Source organism: Martes martes, assembly GCF_963455335.1.
Source record: "Martes martes genome assembly, chromosome: 10".
NCBI classification, from domain to species: domain Eukaryota; kingdom Metazoa; phylum Chordata; class Mammalia; order Carnivora; family Mustelidae; genus Martes; species Martes martes.
Genome location: NC_137898.1, coordinates 7,117,595 through 7,134,916, shown reverse-complemented (window position 1 = coordinate 7,134,916; position 17,322 = coordinate 7,117,595). Strand labels below are relative to the sequence as shown.

Sequence of the window (17,322 nt, the reverse complement as noted above, 5' to 3'; positions counted from 1 at the left end):
CAATTTCCATCCGAAGTTACCAATTTTCATGGTAACCCTTTTCCTACAGTTTACCACTCCTTCCCCAACCCAAGGCCCGTCTCTTTCAACCTGACAGTGCCAAGAAACCAGAACCAGTTTTCACTGTTCTAATGAACACACCACCAACCCTAGAAGACATGTATCTTCCCAAGGCCCTCCCTGCACGTGAAGATGAAACAATGAAATGACTGAACTAAGAGGCTTTATTGGGGGAGAGCCAGGATTACAATGGACTTAAGAGTTGGCATTAGGGCCCTTCTTCTTGCCAAAAGTGGGCACAACGTTGACAAAGCGTCGGTTGTACTGCATCCGCCGCTTGGCTCGGCCTGTCTTCTTCTTCTTTTTCTCCTGTTTGGCCACCTGGGAAAAGGGAAGGATAATCAGACCTCCCATACGGTCCCTCAGTCTTACCTCCAGGGAGGGAGAAGGCAAACAGAAGAATGACCAAAGGTCTTGGCTTAGCTTAAAAACAAACAAAACCAAACCTGTATACAAAAAACAAAAATCCAAAGTCTAAACAACACCATTAATACAGTCACCTACCTTGGGAGTCTGCCCTCTTACTTTCCCAGCACGGGCCAGAGAACCGTGGACTTTACCTGTAGTGGGAAAGGAGATCAGAACGCAGTTAGGAGAGCAAGAAGGCCCCACCCAGCAGAATCCTTCCTTCCTTCCTGAACTCAAACCTTTAAAGATAAACAGGGACCAACAGGGACCAAAAGGGAGTGAAAACAAAGGTGCAGAGATATGACCTCTGACCAAGAGTGTTTAGTACAGTAGGTTCCAGGGTTTCACTTCAGGATCTTCCAGCCCGACTTTAAACAAGAACTGAAAAGCACCTTGAGGAATCCAGTCGGACTTGATTTCAGTGAGCAAACAAGGGGCTAATTAATTGAAACAGAACTAGGCTCTAACTCAGTCTCCCATGGACCTCTTAATGAAGAAGGTAAACAGGAACCACCACCCCGGGGTTAGGACACTGAACCCCACACCCCACACTCGTATTATGAGTTTACAGACATTTCAAAGTACAGTGATCCCCAACTCACCTCCAAGCATGCGACCGGCTACTTCCAGGGTGGTCAGTGCCTCCACTCCACACTGACCTAGGGTAGCCTCATCCTCCAGGGGCGTGCCTGCCAAGAGCACAACTTGATCTTCAGGAGCGATGCCCTCCAGCGAGGCTACATGAGCCTACGGTAAAATAAGGCTCGTCAGCATTCCCGCGGAGTCAGACTGAAGTACACAAAAGGACGGTGCCCAGGAAGTACCACGCAGCTTTACCTTGATCTGGGCGACCGTCTCCTGGCCGGTCACCTCGAGGGTGTGTAGCTCCTGGGCGCGGACGAAGAGCTGCATGTCGGCGACTGACGAAAGAAAGGCTCGTAAGACAAGAATGCTCTGGGAGCAAGGGGGTCGGGGGAAGGCAGCGCACCGGCACCGATCGCGCTGGGATATAGGTGGTCGCGGGATCTCACGTGGGTAAGGCCGGGCCTGCCAGGGAGGTCGGGTGGGGACCGGAAGCTGGCCCTCAGAACACACCCTTTCCCTCTGTTTTTCCCGCGCCCTCTGACTTCGCGGCCCACCTGCTACTAGGCCCTCCAGATCCAGCGGTGGCCCAAATCTTACCTGAACCGCGGGCACCGCAGCCGCTACCGCGAAGATGGAGTCGAGAAAGAGGAAGGAGCAGGGGCGCGCACGTCCACACTGCCTGCTGCGTGCCACGTCACTGCTGGGCGACCGCTAGAGCCTTTGGTTTTTGTACCGCCCGCAGCAGTTCTAGCTCCGCCTCTTTACGCTTCGCGCAGGCGTTCTTTCGGTCCCGGGAGCGCGCCCAGAAAGGGGCGGGACCTGGCCGGTTGCGCGCGCAGAGGGCCAGTGTACGGGAGAAGTTCAAGATGGCAGCGGCCATGTTCCGCGCTACGCTGAGAGGATGGAGAACCGGCGTCCAGCGGGGCTGCGGGCTACGGCAGCTGGTGAGAACGCTGAGCCTGGAGATGGGGGAAGAGGGCTGCGTTGAGTCTCACTGTTACTCCTGTAACCCTGGAGCTCAGATACAAGATAGAGGCAAGGTGCAAGGCCTGTAGTGCGCCTCGGTGGGTGGGGCTTAGAACCTGATTGGTGGACCATTTGGGTTAGTCAGAACTGGGAGGGGCTGCCCGTCGCCTCCGGCTGATTTTTTAAAAGGGGTACCGTTCCACAGGGTAGTGGTCGGCCCCACATCATTGGCGACAGTAATGGGAGCCTAGAGTTCATGATGTACAGTCCACTCCAATCTGCTTCCCTTTTCTCGTAACCCCGGGCCTATCAGGACTCCAGGGTATCTTTTGGGAAAAGTGTCCAAAAAGACACTTCAGGCTGGAGAATGGGAGGACGGTTTGCGGAGAGTTACCTTAGGTAGATGGTTTGTTAATGTCTTAATTTTTCCTGCATGGAAAAAGGGAGTAGTAAAATACCTAACTTGTGTCATTGTAAGAATTCAGTCAAAATACCCATAATACACTTAGTTCATCCATTGCCTGGGGTGTTTATAGGAGGCCAGAATGTTCCAGGTAAGCGAGGGTCACATCCGGTGATTGTGAGTGGGATTATCACGATTGGTGAAAGTGCCTAATCCAGAACTAGAATATTTCAGTAGAACGTTTAGAGGAAGCTTTAAAGTACTGAAAAATTTTAGTCGGTCAGACTTACAGTAAGTTGACTTTTTTAAAAAAGATTTTATTTATTTATTTGGGCCGCCTGGGTGGCTCAGTGGGCTAAAGCCTCTGCCTTTGGCTCAGGTCATGATCCCAGGGTCCTGGGATCGAGCCCGGCATCGGGTTCTCTGCTCAGCGGGGAGCCTCCTTCCCCCTCTCTCTCTGCCTGCCTCTCTGCCTACTTGTGATCTCTGTCAGATAAGTAAATAAAATCTTACCAAAAAAAAAAAAAAGATTTTATTTATTTATTTGACAGAGAGAGACACAGCGAGAGAGGGAACACAAGCAGGGGGAGTGGGAGAGGGAGAAGCAGACTTCCCGCAGATCGGGGAGCCTGATGGGGAACTTGATTCCAGAACTCTGGGATCGTGACCCGAGCCGAAGGCAGACGCTTAACGACTGAGCCTCCCAGGTGCCCTGACTATGGTTTTTGAGTCACACAGAAATCCTAAGAGGGGCAAGCCCTTCAGAGTGCCTGAATTTCTTTTCTAGTCTCACCTCTATCCTGGCCGACTGAAGTCTGGGGCTTTTCTGTCTCCAGGCTTTTATTTATGCCATTCTTTGCACCTGTAGTGTTTCCTTTTTTTACTTAAGTTCTGCCTCTCCTTTGATGGGTGGGTGTGTGGTGGGTGGGCTCATGGTTGGTTGTTGTTTGTTTTTGTTTTTGGCCTCAGAGCCAAACCCAGGAGCCTCCTGATTACCCCAGCTTTGTGGAGTCTGTGGAGGAATACCATTTTGTGGAGCGCCTGTTACCCCCTACCAGGATCCCAAAGCCGCCGAAGCATGAACACTATCCCACTCCCAGTGGTTGGCAGCCACCCAGAGGTGAGCTGGGCGATCGGGATGGCTTGAGGTTTAGAGGGGGAAACCTTCCTCTCCCTACTGGTCTACCTCCCCAGTTGAGGCTCTGGATTCCCCAGTGGGTTGGGCTCATGTTGAGGTGTCTCAGGGCTTAGCATCTGTCTCTTGTTCAAGGAAGAGCCTAGGAAGGCAGCCCTGTTTGACTAGTACCCATCCATCCACACTGTCGGGATGAAGTCTTCCCATTCCGGAGAAGTGAAGCATAGAGAGAAGATCTTAGAGCTGGGACCCCCACTCCCACCCCAGTAGGCCTTGTACCATCTTTGAGAACACAGCTTGGGAGTGGGGCACTTCTGGGCTCAAATTTGGCTCTGCTGTTCATTGCCAGTGTGATCACGAGTTAGTCACTTACTTCTCCCATATGGAGTTTCAGCAAGATGGAGATCATCTACTCGGTACATAAAACACTTAATACAGAGCCCAGCATGTGGTAGGTAGGTGTTCAGTGCTGTAAATCCCCATTTCTTTGTGTCAACGATTGCTATTAGCCTCCCTGACCCGGGGGAGAAGTGCAAGGATTGGTCCCGGATGGGGACCTAAAGATACAGGGAGGCATGGCCCTAACTTCGTTTCTTCTTGAGCATCTTCTACTGCCAGGCCCTGTGCTGGGCCTGGGAGGTCACCAGGGCAAACCAGCTGGTCTTGGCTTCAGTTTAGGGAAAGAGCAGGTGTTCTGACCTGAAATCAAGAGGCAGCTTTACCATCAGGCGCACTGATTCTCTCTAGACTGTGAGGGGAAGGGCATCAGCTAAGGTGGCATAAAGCCTGGGGAGATTTGGCTTCTCGCTGTTCTTGCACGCAACAGACCCCCCACCCGACCTGCCCTACCTGGTGCGGCGCTCTCGAATGCACAACATCCCTGTCTACAAGGACATCACACATGGCAACCGCCAGATGACTGTCATCCGGAAGGTGGAGGGGGACATCTGGGTAAGTGAGGACATGGGTCGGCGGGGGCTGACACTAACCCTTTCAGGGCTGAAGGGATGGGAGTCTTACAAGAGGGGATGGTCTGACCAGGCTTGATTTGTCATCGTCCTTCCTCTCCCTCCTCAGGCCCTGCAGAAAGATGTGGAAGATTTTCTGAGTCCCCTGCTGGGGAAGACGCCGGTCACCCAGGTCAATGAGGTGACAGGTACCCTGCGCATCAAGGGCTACTTTGACCAGCAGCTCAAAGCCTGGCTCCTGGAGAAGGGCTTCTGAGGCCCGGCCGAGCAGCCTGCGTGCCAGCGTCCCCCCCAGACTAGAGTCCGGGGGGGTCTCGGGAGGAGCGGGGTGGCTGTTGGAGCAACTAGGACGGGAGGTATAAATGCCAGGGCTGAGAGCTTGGGCAGGGTGCGGTCAGGGCTAAAGGGCTTCATAGCAGGCCTCCCTCACATTGAGGGGGAGCGTGACCCTGTCCACAGATGCCCGCAGCGGGGGAGGGCTGTCTGCCGGCGGAGACCCTGCCTCCGGTGGAGGGCACTGGGCTCAACTGTGCAGATTCTGGAGGTGGCTGACCGGTGGAGGTAACAGCCCAACCCAGTTTAGGGGCGGGTAGCGCAGAGCAGACCCACTGAGCACATGTCTCCCTTGGCCTTCACACCCTCACTGCTGCAGCCGTTCTCAAGCCCTTGCTCTGGGCCAGATCTGGTTTGGTGGCGGCGGCGGTGGAGAGAACACATAGGACTCGGGTGTGGCTCGCGGAGGTCTTCGGTTCCGAGTGCAGTCACCGTGGGGCATAGGCACAGAGGGCCCTGGTCAGCCCCTGAACTCATTCCTTTTACCCATGGAGAAGTAGAAGGCCCCTCGCCTGGCCTCCATTCTTGGGAGAGTTGGGTCTGACTGCATCTCCAGCTCCGGGATGCTGAGTGATTAGCTTGAGTTGGTGCCTCCACAAGGGGGTGCTCGGGAGCTCCCAGCGGTCCGGCAGAGCCAGCCTGCCTTCCCTGGTGGCCTGGTATCAAGGCTAGACAGGGCCTTTTGGCCCTGCCATCCCGTCCCACCCCCAGCCAATGAACCTTCACACTGGCCCGAACTTGGGAGTTACAAAGGTCAGAGGCCTGAGTTCCCACCCTCAAAGCCTGGCTCTCCTACTTGTGCTCTAAGGCAGGGAATTGAACTTCAGTTTCTTCATATGGAAAATGGGGATAGCTCCGTAACAGTTAATGACTTGTCTAACGAAACCCATGTCCCTGAGGATTCTCAAGTCGACAGCCCGAGCAAGCAGCAGCCTGGCATGCTGTTCCCATGACACCCAGCTCCACCAGTCACTAAGGCGAGTCTTTATTTGGCTGTATATACAATTTAAGCTATTAAAATTTGTACAATATTTACAAATTAAATAATCATCTGAAACGGTCTCCAGCAACTCTTGTAACACAGAACCGAGGGGGAAAAAAAAAAGACAAGGGCAGGCGGGCCTCAGCTCCTGTGGTCCCTACCTGGCCCCGTGCCTTTTCTAAACTGGAAAGACCAGGAGCCAGACACTCCTGCTCCTCTTTCCTAGGGTCAAGCATTCAAGTTCAAAGACAAAATTTAAGCCAAAAGACAACAGCAAGGAAGTAGTTCCAATTCTTCTGAACCCGAGAGACGTTCTGTAAGTCAAGAAGCAGCCTTCCACAGACTCGGGGGCTTGCAGTGGTTCAGGGGCAGACACACGGGCCCTCAGCCTGGCGCAAGGCTGGGCAGTGGTTGCTGGGTGAGACCAGGAATGGTCTCACTTGATAGACAGACCGCAGGGAGAAGGGGCCCTGGGGAGAGGGGCAGGGCACCTCAGTGCTGCCCCCCTGCTCCTCTACCCGCAGGCAGGCCTCTCCCCGAGCTGGGCGGTTGCCAGTAAGACACGGAAACACCACAGGGCATGAGTGACACAGCCACCATCACAAAGGGCCTCTAGGGAGTTTAGCGTAAGAAAAGGGACAGCAGTACCAATCTTGGTGGGTGGCCCAGGGAGCAAGTTCCTGGCCTGCCTCCAGCCCCTTAAGTTCACACGTGGGATCAGGGAGCTAATACTGTTTAGCACGAAAGCGACTTCACAAACACACACGCACACACACATACACACAAGTGGGGCTTGGAGGGGCTGCCCCTTCTCCCAGAGAGGGGGGAGAGGGGCAGGGCTTCTCAGAGACTGCCTTCCTGCCTTCACGGCCCCAGCAGAACAGGCTGAAGGGTGGGGGAGGGAGGCTGGAATGGACCCGAGATCCCCGTGGCTGCCCGGGACTGGAAGGGCTGGAGTCAACTGGGGCCTCAGGCGTCTTTCCACTTGGCCTAGGGGATGCCTCCTTTCTCTCAGAGCTGGGGGTCGTTACTCCCTGGTGCACACGGAGAGGGAGCGGGCACTTGGTGGCAGGACGTGTTACAGCAAGGGCTGCCCGAGAGAGTGGAGGCAGGGGGAGGGCCGGGGTAGTGTCAGTGGGCAACAGGGGACTCCAGCTTCTGCAGGCGGCGGCGGCGGAGCTCTGCTGCGTCAGGCTCCCCGTCCTCAGGCAGCTCCTCCGTGCCCAGTGACTCAGGAGCTGGGGACAGAGTTCCGAAGTGGAACCGAGAGAAGTTCCTTCCCCCACTGCCCCCTCCCAACCCCCAGGCTGACCGAGACTACCTGGAGGCTTTTCAGGCTCAGGGGCTGGTGGGGAGGCCCCTGGGGAGGGGGTGGTGGTCTCAGAGCTGGGGATGCTGGTGGGGGAGGCAGCAGTGACCACCGCGGGGGCAGTCTCCTCAGTGGGGCTGACTGAGGCGGCAGGTCGCGGGGGCCTGGGAAGAGAAGGAGGAAGGGACAGGTGAGGCCTTGACATCCTGGCACCACTGGGCAGATTTGTCTGCCCCTTATGAGCCCCGCAGGGTAGCGTCAGCGCTGAGGGACGTCTGAGGCCCAAGGGAGCAGCAGACACAGGCGAACACATGCTGTGGGAGTCCTCGTGGGCCCACACCGCAGATGGGCCATAAGCCACCTGCCGGCGAGCACTGGTGGTGGCCTTGTTCGCTCTGAGACTGCGGGGTGCCAGGCTCCAAGGGACACCCGCAGACTTCCCCCTGAATAAAAGCCCACTCAAATCTCTGACTCCAGCGCCCCGCCAAGCCTGTGCGGTCACCCGGGCGTCCTGGGCACTCTGCACGTGACCTGTGGGCGGGACTTATTCAAATAAGGCGATAGTGATCTCCCGGCAAGTGAGTAGTGGGACCAGGACTTGAACTTAGGGCGGGCTGGTTCTAGGGGCCTTTATATTTGCTGACTCAGATCAGGGCCAGTGGTTCTCAGGCACAGGGTCACCACTTGTGAGAAAGGCCCCGTGATGAACTAAAGCACTGAGAATTAGGAGTCGTCCGATTTTAGAAAAACCTGAAAAGAACGGGATTTGAAGTCCACTCTCTACTAACCGTCAGCCGTCCTGAGACCCAGGCAGGCCTTCTGCAGCAAGAGGACAGAGGCCTCGAGAACCTGGAGCCCCTGGTCTGCCTACAGGTGGGTGGGCCGAGGCAACCCCGGCCGGGGGCCCTCCGTGGCGGCCGCGGACGTACCCCAGGGAGGCGAGCACGGTGAGGTACTGGTTGATCTGCAGCATCGCGGCGTCCAGCAGCGTGTGGATGTTGCGCAGGCTCTGCAGCCGGGCCTCTAGGTGCTGCCGCTCGTGGCCTTCCAGAGCCCGCAGCTCCTCCGGGGTCAGCCCGGCAAAGCCCGCGGGGGGCACGGGCATAGGGGGGAAGGCTGGAGAGAGGCCGCGTCTCAGCCTGGGTCCGACCGAACCCTCCTCCCCATCAACCCCGCGTGTGGCTCGGCTTACCAAAAGGCGGAGGCAGCGGCACGCCCATCCAGGGGGGAGGGAAGGGGAAGCCTGGGGCGGGGCCGGCCTCGGGGCCGGGGGCGGAGCCAGGGGTTGGGGCCGGGGCCGCAGCAGCCCCTGTGGTTGTGGCGGCTCCACTGGGTCGAGAAAGGGCTGCTGAAGGGTAAGAACAGTTTGGAGAGTGTTAAGGGGCCTCCGCTTCCATTCCTCCCACCCCTTGGCTGTCGCAGTCCCGGAAAGACTCACCTGCACTGGTGGATGGAGGGGCCCCAGCCTCTCCAGAGCTGGGGGGCGGTGGGACAGGTGGGAAGGGGCCCATCGGGGGCCACAGCGGGAACATGCCTGGAGGAAAGGGAGGCAGGAGGCCCTGGGGGACTGCAGAGAGAGAACAGGGCAGTGAGAAAAGATCCAAGTGAGACAGATGCAAGTCACACCCAAGGGACTGGCTGTTAGGAACCCTGTCTTTGCTCCCAAGGGCCCGTCTGAACTCAGCACTGATGCCCCATGACTACGAGCCATTTGATGTCTCTTCCTATGACCCCCTTGCCTGCCCAGACTGAGCTGGAGGACAGGGAGTCTGATCCACCTCGTGTTTCCCATACCCAGCTCAGAACGGGGTGTGCTGGATGGCCAAATGAGGGGGGCCACTCACAGTTGGGGGGCTGCGGCAGGAGTGGTGGGGGGTGAGCGGCCGGCTGTGGCCCCTGCTCAGCAGGCTCCGGGGGCGCAGGTGACTGGGTCGGCAGTGACGCCCGGAGAACGTCCATGCGGCAGGTGGGGCAGGTCTGCTGCCGCTGGAACCAGGAGCGCAGGCAGCTAGGGGGATGAAGACAAGGCGATGGTCCGCAGATCCGGGGGGGGGGGCAGCCTTCCAGAGCCTCTCCCCCAATGTCAGGCTACCCAGGCCGGCCCCCCCAACCTGGTGTGGAAAATGTGGTTGCAGGGCAGTCTCTTGGCCCCAGTCACCATCTCTTCTCGGCAGATGATGCAGACATTGTCCATCGCCTGGAGTTCCTCTGGGGTGGCATCTGGATACCTAGTAAGGACAGGCCAAGGCTAGGTCAAGACCAGAGGCGGAGTCGGGGGAACCAGGGGCAGAGCTCGGGACAGCAGCCAGACCAGCCCACTTACAGTGTGTTCATGTTACGGATGGCTCGGCGGGACATGATGGCATCCGTCACAGCCTTCTTGAACTGCCTGCAAGACCAGGTGCGGTGAACGCTGGGTGAGGGGAGGAGGATCAGGTGTGGGTCGGGGGCAGGGCTGGGCTGGGCTGGGCTGGGCTTACCTCATGGCCAGGTACATGGGCCGGATGGCAAAGAGAGGGAAGGTGTGCACCTTGATCATGATAGTCATGAAAGCCATGTACAGCAAAACCTTGATGAAGCCTGGGGGCAAGGAGAAGTGCAGAGAGCAGCAGTCACAGGGCCTGGGAGGCAGGGCCGGGGACACTGGTCCGGGTCCAGGAGGTCCGAGCTCTTCTCACCTGTGAACAGCTCCGTGTAGAGCATGTACACGGCCTTATTGTCCCAGGGGTTCTCGCTCTGGAGGTCCACGGAGTGCAGGACGTACTTGATGAAGATGGTGAGCACCATAGTCATCAGGATGGCATACTGCGGGAGGAGGGGGCGGGGATGTCAGCACACAACGCCCCCTGGCGGCAGCCGCACACTGCTGGGGCCGGGCTTCCGCAGGGCAGAGCGCAGCGATGGGCGGGGGACATGTCACCCCCCAGCTCCTCCACTCTGGGGCTGCTGGGACTTCTGGTGACTCACCAGACCTCTCCAACCCTCTGTCCAATGACAGAATTAACTGTCCCTTTCTTCTTTTTTTTTTTTTAAGATTTTATTCATTTATTTGACAAGAGATCACAAGTAGGCAGAGAGGCAGGCAGAGAGAGGAAAGGAAGCAGGCTCCTCGCTGAGCAGAGAGCCCGATGTGGGGCTCGATCCCAGGACCCTGGGATCATGACCCGAGCCGAAGGCAGAGGCTTTAACCCACTGAGCCACCCAGGTGCCCCTTAACTGTCCCTTTCTAACGACATTCCTTTGCGGACGAAAAGCCACAGGTCGAGTGCTCGGCACAGGGTCTAGCGTCCAAGTGAGCGCTCAACCAGTGGGAACGTCAGCACTGAGCACCCCTCCTCACCCCGCTGTTGGTCAAGCTCATTCCTGCAGCGGGCAGCAGCCCACTCCTCGGGCCACCACGTCCAGGAGGCCCTCCCAGGGCACCAGGTTGGAGCTGCTCCTCCCCACGAGCCTCCCTCTGTGCTTTCCTGCTCTCTTGGGTGTGCGCGTGTACAAGGCGGGAGCTGATGCCGACTGACAGCCGGCCGGCCCGGCCCCAGAACAGGTGCTCGGGAAGGGTTTGTTGGGTTATTCGAGGCACGTTTGGTGCTACCTCAGGCGGTTTTTACCTCAAAGCCAAACACCAGCTGCACAGAGGCCCCACGGGTCAGGATGCTGTGATAGGCGTGGCTGACGAAGAGGAAGTCCAGGGTACCCAGGAGGAACATGAGGGCTGTGGGGACCCCCCAAATGGGGGGTTGGTGGGGTCAGCACCGGGCCTGATGGCTACCTCCTGCTTTAAAACCCCACCCTGTGGCCCACCATGGCCCTAGCCATCTAGTCAGGCGCCACACTCCACTGACCCCAACCCCCTGGGAACTGCAGTTTTGCCTAGGAGGGTATTAGAGCGGCCCGAGCTCCAGGTGAGGAGGCCAAGGGGTGCGGGGCTGGGCAGCTGAGGAGCCCTGGGGTGGAACAGGACAGAGATGATGCAAATTAACTTCCCAATTTATCTTTCCTGTACAGCTGTGGGTCAAGGGGGATGCCTGTGCTCTAGGGGACAGGACCACAGTTAGTGACTGTCGTGTTCCGATCGTCCACGGAGCCTCTTGTCCCTCCAGCTCCCTCCTCTCCCCTCCCAGGGATCTCACTCACAGACAATACGGCAGTGAAAGAGCCAGGAGATATTGGGGCTGCGTTCCATCTGGAGGCAGAGCAGAAAGGGGGCCCATCAGGAAGGCCAGGGCTTACCCCACATCCCCAACCCGGACTTCACTGCCTAAGCCCACCCACCAAGCCAATCCCCGGCTCCCATCTGCTCCGGAGAACCCCCTCGGCCCAACTCACAAAGTCCACACGGTCCTCAGCCAGCCAGTGAAAACACTTGAGGAAGAGAAGGAGGGTGAAGAGTGCAACAAAGCGGGGGCTGAAGTCGTCCCGAAAGACGGTGAAGGCCAGACAAGTCTCAGTGACAGCATACCAGGAACGTTCCAGAAGGTGCTGGGGGGTGGACAAGGAATAATGAGGACCTCGAGACGTGCTGCTTGTCCAGCTCCCTGCCCCTCGCTTTTGGAGTCAAGAACATCTTACCTCCATCTCTGCTGCCCTCAGCTGTCCAAAGAACACCTTGCCCATCACTTTGCCCAAGAGAAAGACAAGGACAAAGGCCTGGATGTAGAGGACCTAGGAGTGAGAAGAAGCTATGGTTTGAGGTCACTTTCTGCTCTGCTATGTCTGGGGCTCCTCATTCGGGAACCCCCCCCCCAATGTCCCCATCCCAATTAATTCAAAGGCAGGCTACTTGGCCTTTCTCCCACTTACCTGACCTCTAGCTCCGCCCCCGCCTCAAGCAGACTCCGCCCCCCGCCCAGGGAGATCCCCCCACCCTGAGCCCCGAACTCACTGCCATGCTGGGGCTGGACTTGGTCAAGTACACCACAGTGGGGTAGAACTGGTGCTTGAGGTAGTAGGCATGAGCCACCACGGCCCCGGTCAGCGCCAGGCTGGCCGCCATCATCACTGCGGTGCGGAACATTGCCCTGGCCTAGAGACCTGCGTGGGGAGAGGGAAGGAATCACCTGTGTGACCCGCACACCGTGCAAACCCAGCCCCCTGCCCGACACGCAGTGTCACCAAATAGGAGTGGAAAAAAATGAAAAAAAAAACAAAAAAATAAACCCCCGCCTCGCCTCACTCTCACAATCATGACGTCAAGAACAGCATACGCACTCCCATTTTACAAATAAGAAAATGGAGGCTTAAGGGGGGTTAAGCGAGCCCACTGACGCAAGGTCTGGAGCCTGGGTCAGTCTTGTTTCAAATCTAGGGCTTTCCACGCCGCCTGCCAAGGCGCCGCCTCTAGGGAGGGACGAGGAGAAGCAAACGTGCTGCACGAGAGGGAACTGCTACTGCGGCCTCTAAAGTGAAGATGATGGGGAGGATGCACACGCAGAAACCTCCAGAAGCAGGAACGTGCCGCCTGGATCGGGAGAAGCCAGGCGCTGGGGGGCGCAGGTGGGCAGGCGACAGCGCCGGTGACAGCTCGGCCAGGGTGGGCAGCGGCGACGCGCGCCCCGCGGGAGCGGGCAGGATACGTTAGCCTGGAACCCTGGCGTCCCCCCAACCCCCGGGGCAGTGTCCACTCGGGGGCAGCGGAGAAACGGCCGATCGCCGGGATGCAGCGGCGACACGGAGAGGGACCCGGGGCGCCCCCGCACCTGTGATCGCCAGGAGCTGCGAGCGTCGCAGGCGGGGCCCGGCCTCTGGAGAGCGGCCGCGCGGGCGCCTGAGGTCCACGACCAGCTGACAAGCCGCGAGCGGGGCTGAGGGGGCGCGCCGACCCCGGAGCCCTCAAGGGGAGGGCCCAGGTCCCGACTCCCAACCACAACCCGGGCCCGACCCCGGCCGACTCACCAGGAGCCCAGCGCCGCGAGCCCGCTCGATCCCCGCGACTGCGGAGGCGGCTCCGGTTAACAACACTGCCAGCCCCCTGCGAGCCGGAACTTCGGGAGTGAGACACCTCACTTCCGGCGGGGCTCCGAGTGGGTCGTACCAAGTGCACCCTTCCTTTGGCCTCACCGCGCACCCTCCGTGGGGCCGACAGCGGTGGTCCCACCACCGTATCCAGGCGTCGCGCCCACGGCCGGAGCAAGAGATGCGAGAGGTGGTCGCAGCGGAATAGGGCAGCCCGGCAGGTGGCTGGAGTCCCCCCGACTATTCGTCCCAGATGGTATCGTCTCCGTCTCTGAGTGGACTCAACCTAGAGGAGGACTCGGGCTCCCAGGGAGGGGAGGAAGGTGGGGCTTTGTGCGGGCCGTACCATTTGGAGGGGGGGGAGTGTGCCAGGGACAGACATTACGGGCTTAAGAGAAATAAAATGTCTTAGAGTCTCACTCCAGAAGATTTCACAGAAAATCAGATGCTTTCCTGGAGAACTAGATTCATAAAAGAAAAATTTGCTCCTCCATGATCACCCCCAAATTGTGTGGGAGTGTGTTGGGTCCCCGTGGCTGATGCTAATTGGCCGAGATAGAGTTACGCGGACCAATAAGAAAAAGGAAGGAGATTGGCCGGCCTATGGAGAGAGCGTAGCAGGTGAGCGGTTGCTAGGCACTAAAGGCAGCGTTGCCTAGGTCTAGGTCCAAGCTCGGTGGGCGGACAGCTGGCTGGGAGGGGCGGGGTGGAGGAGGGCACAGTCCGTGGGCGGGTGATCTGTGTCTGCCCAAGGGGAACGTTTGCTGCGCCACAAAAGAGAGGCGCAAACTGTTGTGTCTAGGACTAAGAAGGCAGATCTTTAACACCGGCTGATTTGGAATAGTGTTGTATTCAAAGGGATCCACTTCAGTTTCCCTGTGCCTACAGCTCTGCCTTGCATCGTCCGCTCCCCGGCCATAACCGCAGCTACCACGGGTCTCGGGCTGCGCATTATTTCAGTTTGTGCCTCAGTCGCAGCCAAGCCAGTCTGCTCATTGACAGAATGAAGCCAGTACACCCAATTTGTGTCTTGCATTTCTTTTGTCTCGTGTAGCAATCAGTCACCAAAGCGTATGGCCTACGAGGTGCCATTCTCATTTTGTACGTGCATTAATGGAGGTTCAGAGGTTTAACAAGACCTGTTCCCGGATTGGCATTGGGTATGTCTGACGCTAAATTCCCATCCCGTTGGCCTCGGCCACCTTCATCACCTCCTGAATTGGCCTGACAAATCTAGCCTGTAACCTGTTACAGAGTTGGCTCCCCGACAAGGCCATGTGTTACTTTCTAGTGACTGCATCCAGTGGTCAACTTTCCCTTCTTGCCTGACTCGACCTCTCTCCCAAGAAGTCTCATACCTGAGATTCTGTGATCCCATAGGCCTCTGCTTTTCTTTCTGGCTGTGCATCCGCTCCTTTCCTCTGTCTGTCCTATCTCATCTGTCCTAGATATTGGTGTCCATATTGGTCCCTTCTGTTTGTTTTCTCTGCATAATGCCCTCTGCTCCTGTGGACTCCAGACTCCCACCCAGGTGCTGATGACTCCCACGTCTGGTCTCCAGCTGGAATATCTCCTTTTTTTTTTTTTTTTTTTTAATATTTTGGTGTTCGTAGTCCTCCACTCCTGCCCTGGCTTCAGAAACCTGGCATCTTGTTCACCCTCTCCCTTTCCCATCTGTCCCCACACCCAAACCAGTAATTAAATCATTTATTCAGTTGTGTGCAAATGTGTCGGATGCAGCCTGTTCTAGGAACTCAGGATATCAGTGAACAAAATGACAATCTCTGCCTTTGTGAGGTTTTACCCTGGTGGGTGTGATGGATGATAAACCAGATACATGATATAAGGGAATTTGCTACTGTGTTGGGAGGTAATAAGTAGGTAATAAGAGCTATAGGCAAAAAAGAGCAGAGTGAAGGGGATCAGGAGTGCGGTGGGGGTTCTTGAAGCAGGTTGCAGTATAAGTAAGAAGCTGAACAAAGACTTGAAGGAGGAAGGGGCATGAGCCAAAGGGACCCCTGGGTAAAGACTCACAGCTGGTGAAGAGTGGACCTGTCCTGGGTTGTTGGGAGGAGGCGAGTATGGCTGGTAAGGACTTTGGCTTTTACTCTGAATGACAGGAGGAGGCATTGGGGGATGCTGAGTAGAGGTGGAACGCCCTCTACTTAGGTCTAAAAGGATCACCCTAGCACCTCTGTTATTGAATGAGCTGGGGGGAGGGGCAGAGGGAGAGGGAGAAGCGGACTCCCCACTCAGCAGGGAGCCCAATGCAGGGCACCTGGGTGGCTCAGTTGGTTAAGCATCTGACCTTGGCTCAAGTCATGATCTCAGGGTCCTGGGATAGAGCCTGGAGTCATGCTCCAAGCTCAGCAGGGAGTCTGCTTCTCCCTTTTCCTCTGCCCCTCCACCACCCGCACTCTGTCTCTCACTCAAATAAATAAAATCTTAAAACAATTTTTTAAAAAATTTATTTATTTGACACAGAGAGAGAGAGATAACAAGTAGGCAGAGAGGCAGGTAGAGTGAGAGAAGGGGAAGCAGGCTCCCTGCTAAGCAGAGGGCCTGATGCGGGGCTCGATTCCATGGCCTTGAGATTATGATTTGAGCCAAGGGCAGAGGCTTAACCCACTGAGCTATCCAGGTGCCCCTCAAATAAATAAAATCTTAAAAAAAAAATAACCAAAGCCAGGAATCTATTAGGACTTCCTGAACCGTATAAATGGCATGTATGAAAAATGCACAGCTAACGTTACAATAATGGTAAAAGACTGAGCGCTTTCCCTCTAAGACCGGATACAAGAAAAAAACTGTCCACACTTGTCTCTTCTATTCGGTATTACACTGAAATTTTAGCCAGGGTATTTAGGCAAGAAAATAAATAAAAACCATCTAGTTGGAAAGGAAGAAATAAAAGTATCTCTATTTGCAAATGACAGGATCTTATATGTAGAAAATCCTAAGGAATCCATCAAAAAACTGTTAGAGTTAGTAAATGAGTTCCTCAAGGTTGCAGGATAGAAGACCAATGTGCAAAAATCAATTGTAGTTTTATTCACTAGCAATGAACAATCCACAAATGAGATCAAGAAAATTCCATTCACAATGCACCAAAAAGAATAAAATCCTTATAAATAAATTGAACAAGAGAAGTGTAAGACTGGTACACTGAATATTACAAAATATTGTTGATAGAAATTAAACATCTAAATAAATTGAGAAACATCTCATATGTATGGATTATAGGACTTAATATTGTTGGATGGCATAGTCCTCAAAATTGATCTAAAAATTCAGCTAGTCCCTGTCAAAATCCCTGTTGCCTTCATTGCAAAAATTGACGAGGTGATCTTCAAATTCATCTGCAAATGCATGAGACCCAGAATAGAGAAAATGCTCTTGAAAAGAAAGAAGAAGCCTGGAGTACTCATACCTCCTGATTTTAAAACTTAGTACCAAGTCACAATAATCAAGATTATGTAGTACTGACAAGAGGATAGACAAATAAAGCAATGGAGTAGAATTAAAAGTCCAGAAATACACAGACATTTATAGTCAATTGGTTATCAACAAGGGTGCCAACATGATGCAGTGGGGGAGAATTAGTCTTGTCAGCAAATGGTGCTGGGAACCCTACCTCACACCATACACCAAAAATTAGCTCCAAATGGATCAAAGGCCTAAATGTAAGACCTAAAACTCTGAAAGTCTTAGAAAAAAAAAAAAAAAACAACAGGCATAAATCTTCATGACCTCGGGTTAGATAATGGTTTCTTGGATATGACAACAAAAGCACAGCAATGTAAGGAAAACTAGATAAATTGGACATCATGAAAATTTAAAATTTCTGTGCTTCAAAAGAAACCATCAGGAAATTGAAGAGACAACTCACAGAATAAGAAAAAAAGTTTGCAAATCATATATTTGATAAAAGACTTGTATCTAGCATATAAAAAGAATTCTTAAAACTCAATTCAAAAGACAACACAATTCAAAAATGGCAAAGGAGTTGAACAGAAATTTCTTCAGAGAAGAAATGGCCAATAGACACATGAAGGAGATGCAAATCAAACCACAAGGAGATCATTTCACATCCGTTAGGATGGTTACAATAAAAAAGACACAAAAAGAGCAACCATGACAAGTGTTAGCAAGGATGTGGAGATACTGGTACCTCGTGTGTTTCTGGCAGGAAATCTCAGTTCTCCTGCAAATTGACCTAAA

General features: G+C 55.1%; 3 protein-coding genes across 4 annotated transcripts; 1 reads left to right on the top strand and 2 right to left on the bottom strand.

Moving 5' to 3' along the window:
* Nucleotides 1-206: 206 nt before the first annotated feature.
* FAU (FAU ubiquitin like and ribosomal protein S30 fusion) lies at nt 207-1,831 on the bottom strand. The gene is made up of 5 exons (XM_080817347.1): nt 1,651-1,831; nt 1,306-1,388; nt 1,071-1,215; nt 565-620; nt 207-381 (listed from the first exon to the last, which is right to left on the bottom strand). Exons 2-5 carry the CDS (start codon nt 1,378-1,380, stop codon nt 256-258), a joined length of 402 nt encoding a protein of 133 aa, XP_080673473.1. The 5' UTR covers nt 1,381-1,388; nt 1,651-1,831; the 3' UTR covers nt 207-255.
* On the top strand, nt 1,624-5,920 carry MRPL49 (mitochondrial ribosomal protein L49). Its single transcript, XM_080817333.1, has 4 exons — nt 1,624-1,997; nt 3,392-3,542; nt 4,384-4,508; nt 4,635-5,920. Exons 1-4 carry the CDS (start codon nt 1,920-1,922, stop codon nt 4,779-4,781), a joined length of 501 nt encoding a protein of 166 aa, XP_080673459.1. The 5' UTR covers nt 1,624-1,919; the 3' UTR covers nt 4,782-5,920.
* SYVN1 (synoviolin 1) lies at nt 5,820-13,128 on the bottom strand. Of its 2 annotated transcripts, none has more exons than XM_080817229.1 (16): nt 13,042-13,128; nt 12,032-12,180; nt 11,719-11,811; nt 11,476-11,628; nt 11,284-11,332; nt 10,758-10,861; nt 9,828-9,954; nt 9,630-9,729; nt 9,473-9,538; nt 9,261-9,377; nt 8,994-9,157; nt 8,588-8,716; nt 8,342-8,497; nt 8,079-8,265; nt 7,162-7,313; nt 5,820-7,078 (listed from the first exon to the last, which is right to left on the bottom strand). In XM_080817229.1, the coding sequence occupies exons 2-16, from the start codon at nt 12,161-12,163 to the stop codon at nt 6,972-6,974; spliced, it is 1,836 nt and encodes a 611-aa protein (XP_080673355.1). In that variant the 5' UTR covers nt 12,164-12,180; nt 13,042-13,128; the 3' UTR covers nt 5,820-6,971. The 2 variants fall into 2 exon arrangements, with proteins under 2 accessions (XP_080673355.1, XP_080673356.1); XM_080817230.1 differs by having other exon boundaries at nt 8,342-8,494.
* Nucleotides 13,129-17,322: the final 4,194 nt, after the last annotated feature.

Excerpts from the sequence above, each read along its gene's own strand:
- MRPL49 (XM_080817333.1), top strand. The coding sequence starts at position 1,920 with ATGGCAGCGGCCATGTTCCGCGCTACGCTGAGAGGATGGAGAACCGGC. Across the intron at positions 1,998-3,391 it reads GCTGCGGGCTACGGCAGCTG|AGCCAAACCCAGGAGCCTCC; the intron begins GTGAGAACGCTG and ends TTTTGGCCTCAG. Across the intron at positions 3,543-4,383 it reads TGGTTGGCAGCCACCCAGAG|ACCCCCCACCCGACCTGCCC; the intron begins GTGAGCTGGGCG and ends TGCACGCAACAG.
- SYVN1 (XM_080817229.1), bottom strand. The coding sequence starts at position 12,163 with ATGTTCCGCACCGCAGTGATGATGGCGGCCAGCCTGGCGCTGACCGGG. Across the intron at positions 11,333-11,475 it reads CTGAGGACCGTGTGGACTTT|ATGGAACGCAGCCCCAATAT; the intron begins GTGAGTTGGGCC and ends CTCTGCCTCCAG. Across the intron at positions 8,717-8,993 it reads CCTGCCGCAGCCCCCCAACT|TCCCCCAGGGCCTCCTGCCT; the intron begins GTGAGTGGCCCC and ends CTCTCTCTGCAG.
- FAU (XM_080817347.1), bottom strand. The coding sequence starts at position 1,380 with ATGCAGCTCTTCGTCCGCGCCCAGGAGCTACACACCCTCGAGGTGACC. Across the intron at positions 1,216-1,305 it reads AGACGGTCGCCCAGATCAAG|GCTCATGTAGCCTCGCTGGA; the intron begins GTAAAGCTGCGT and ends ATTTTACCGTAG. Across the intron at positions 382-564 it reads TAAGAGGGCAGACTCCCAAG|GTGGCCAAACAGGAGAAAAA; the intron begins GTAGGTGACTGT and ends CCCTTTTCCCAG.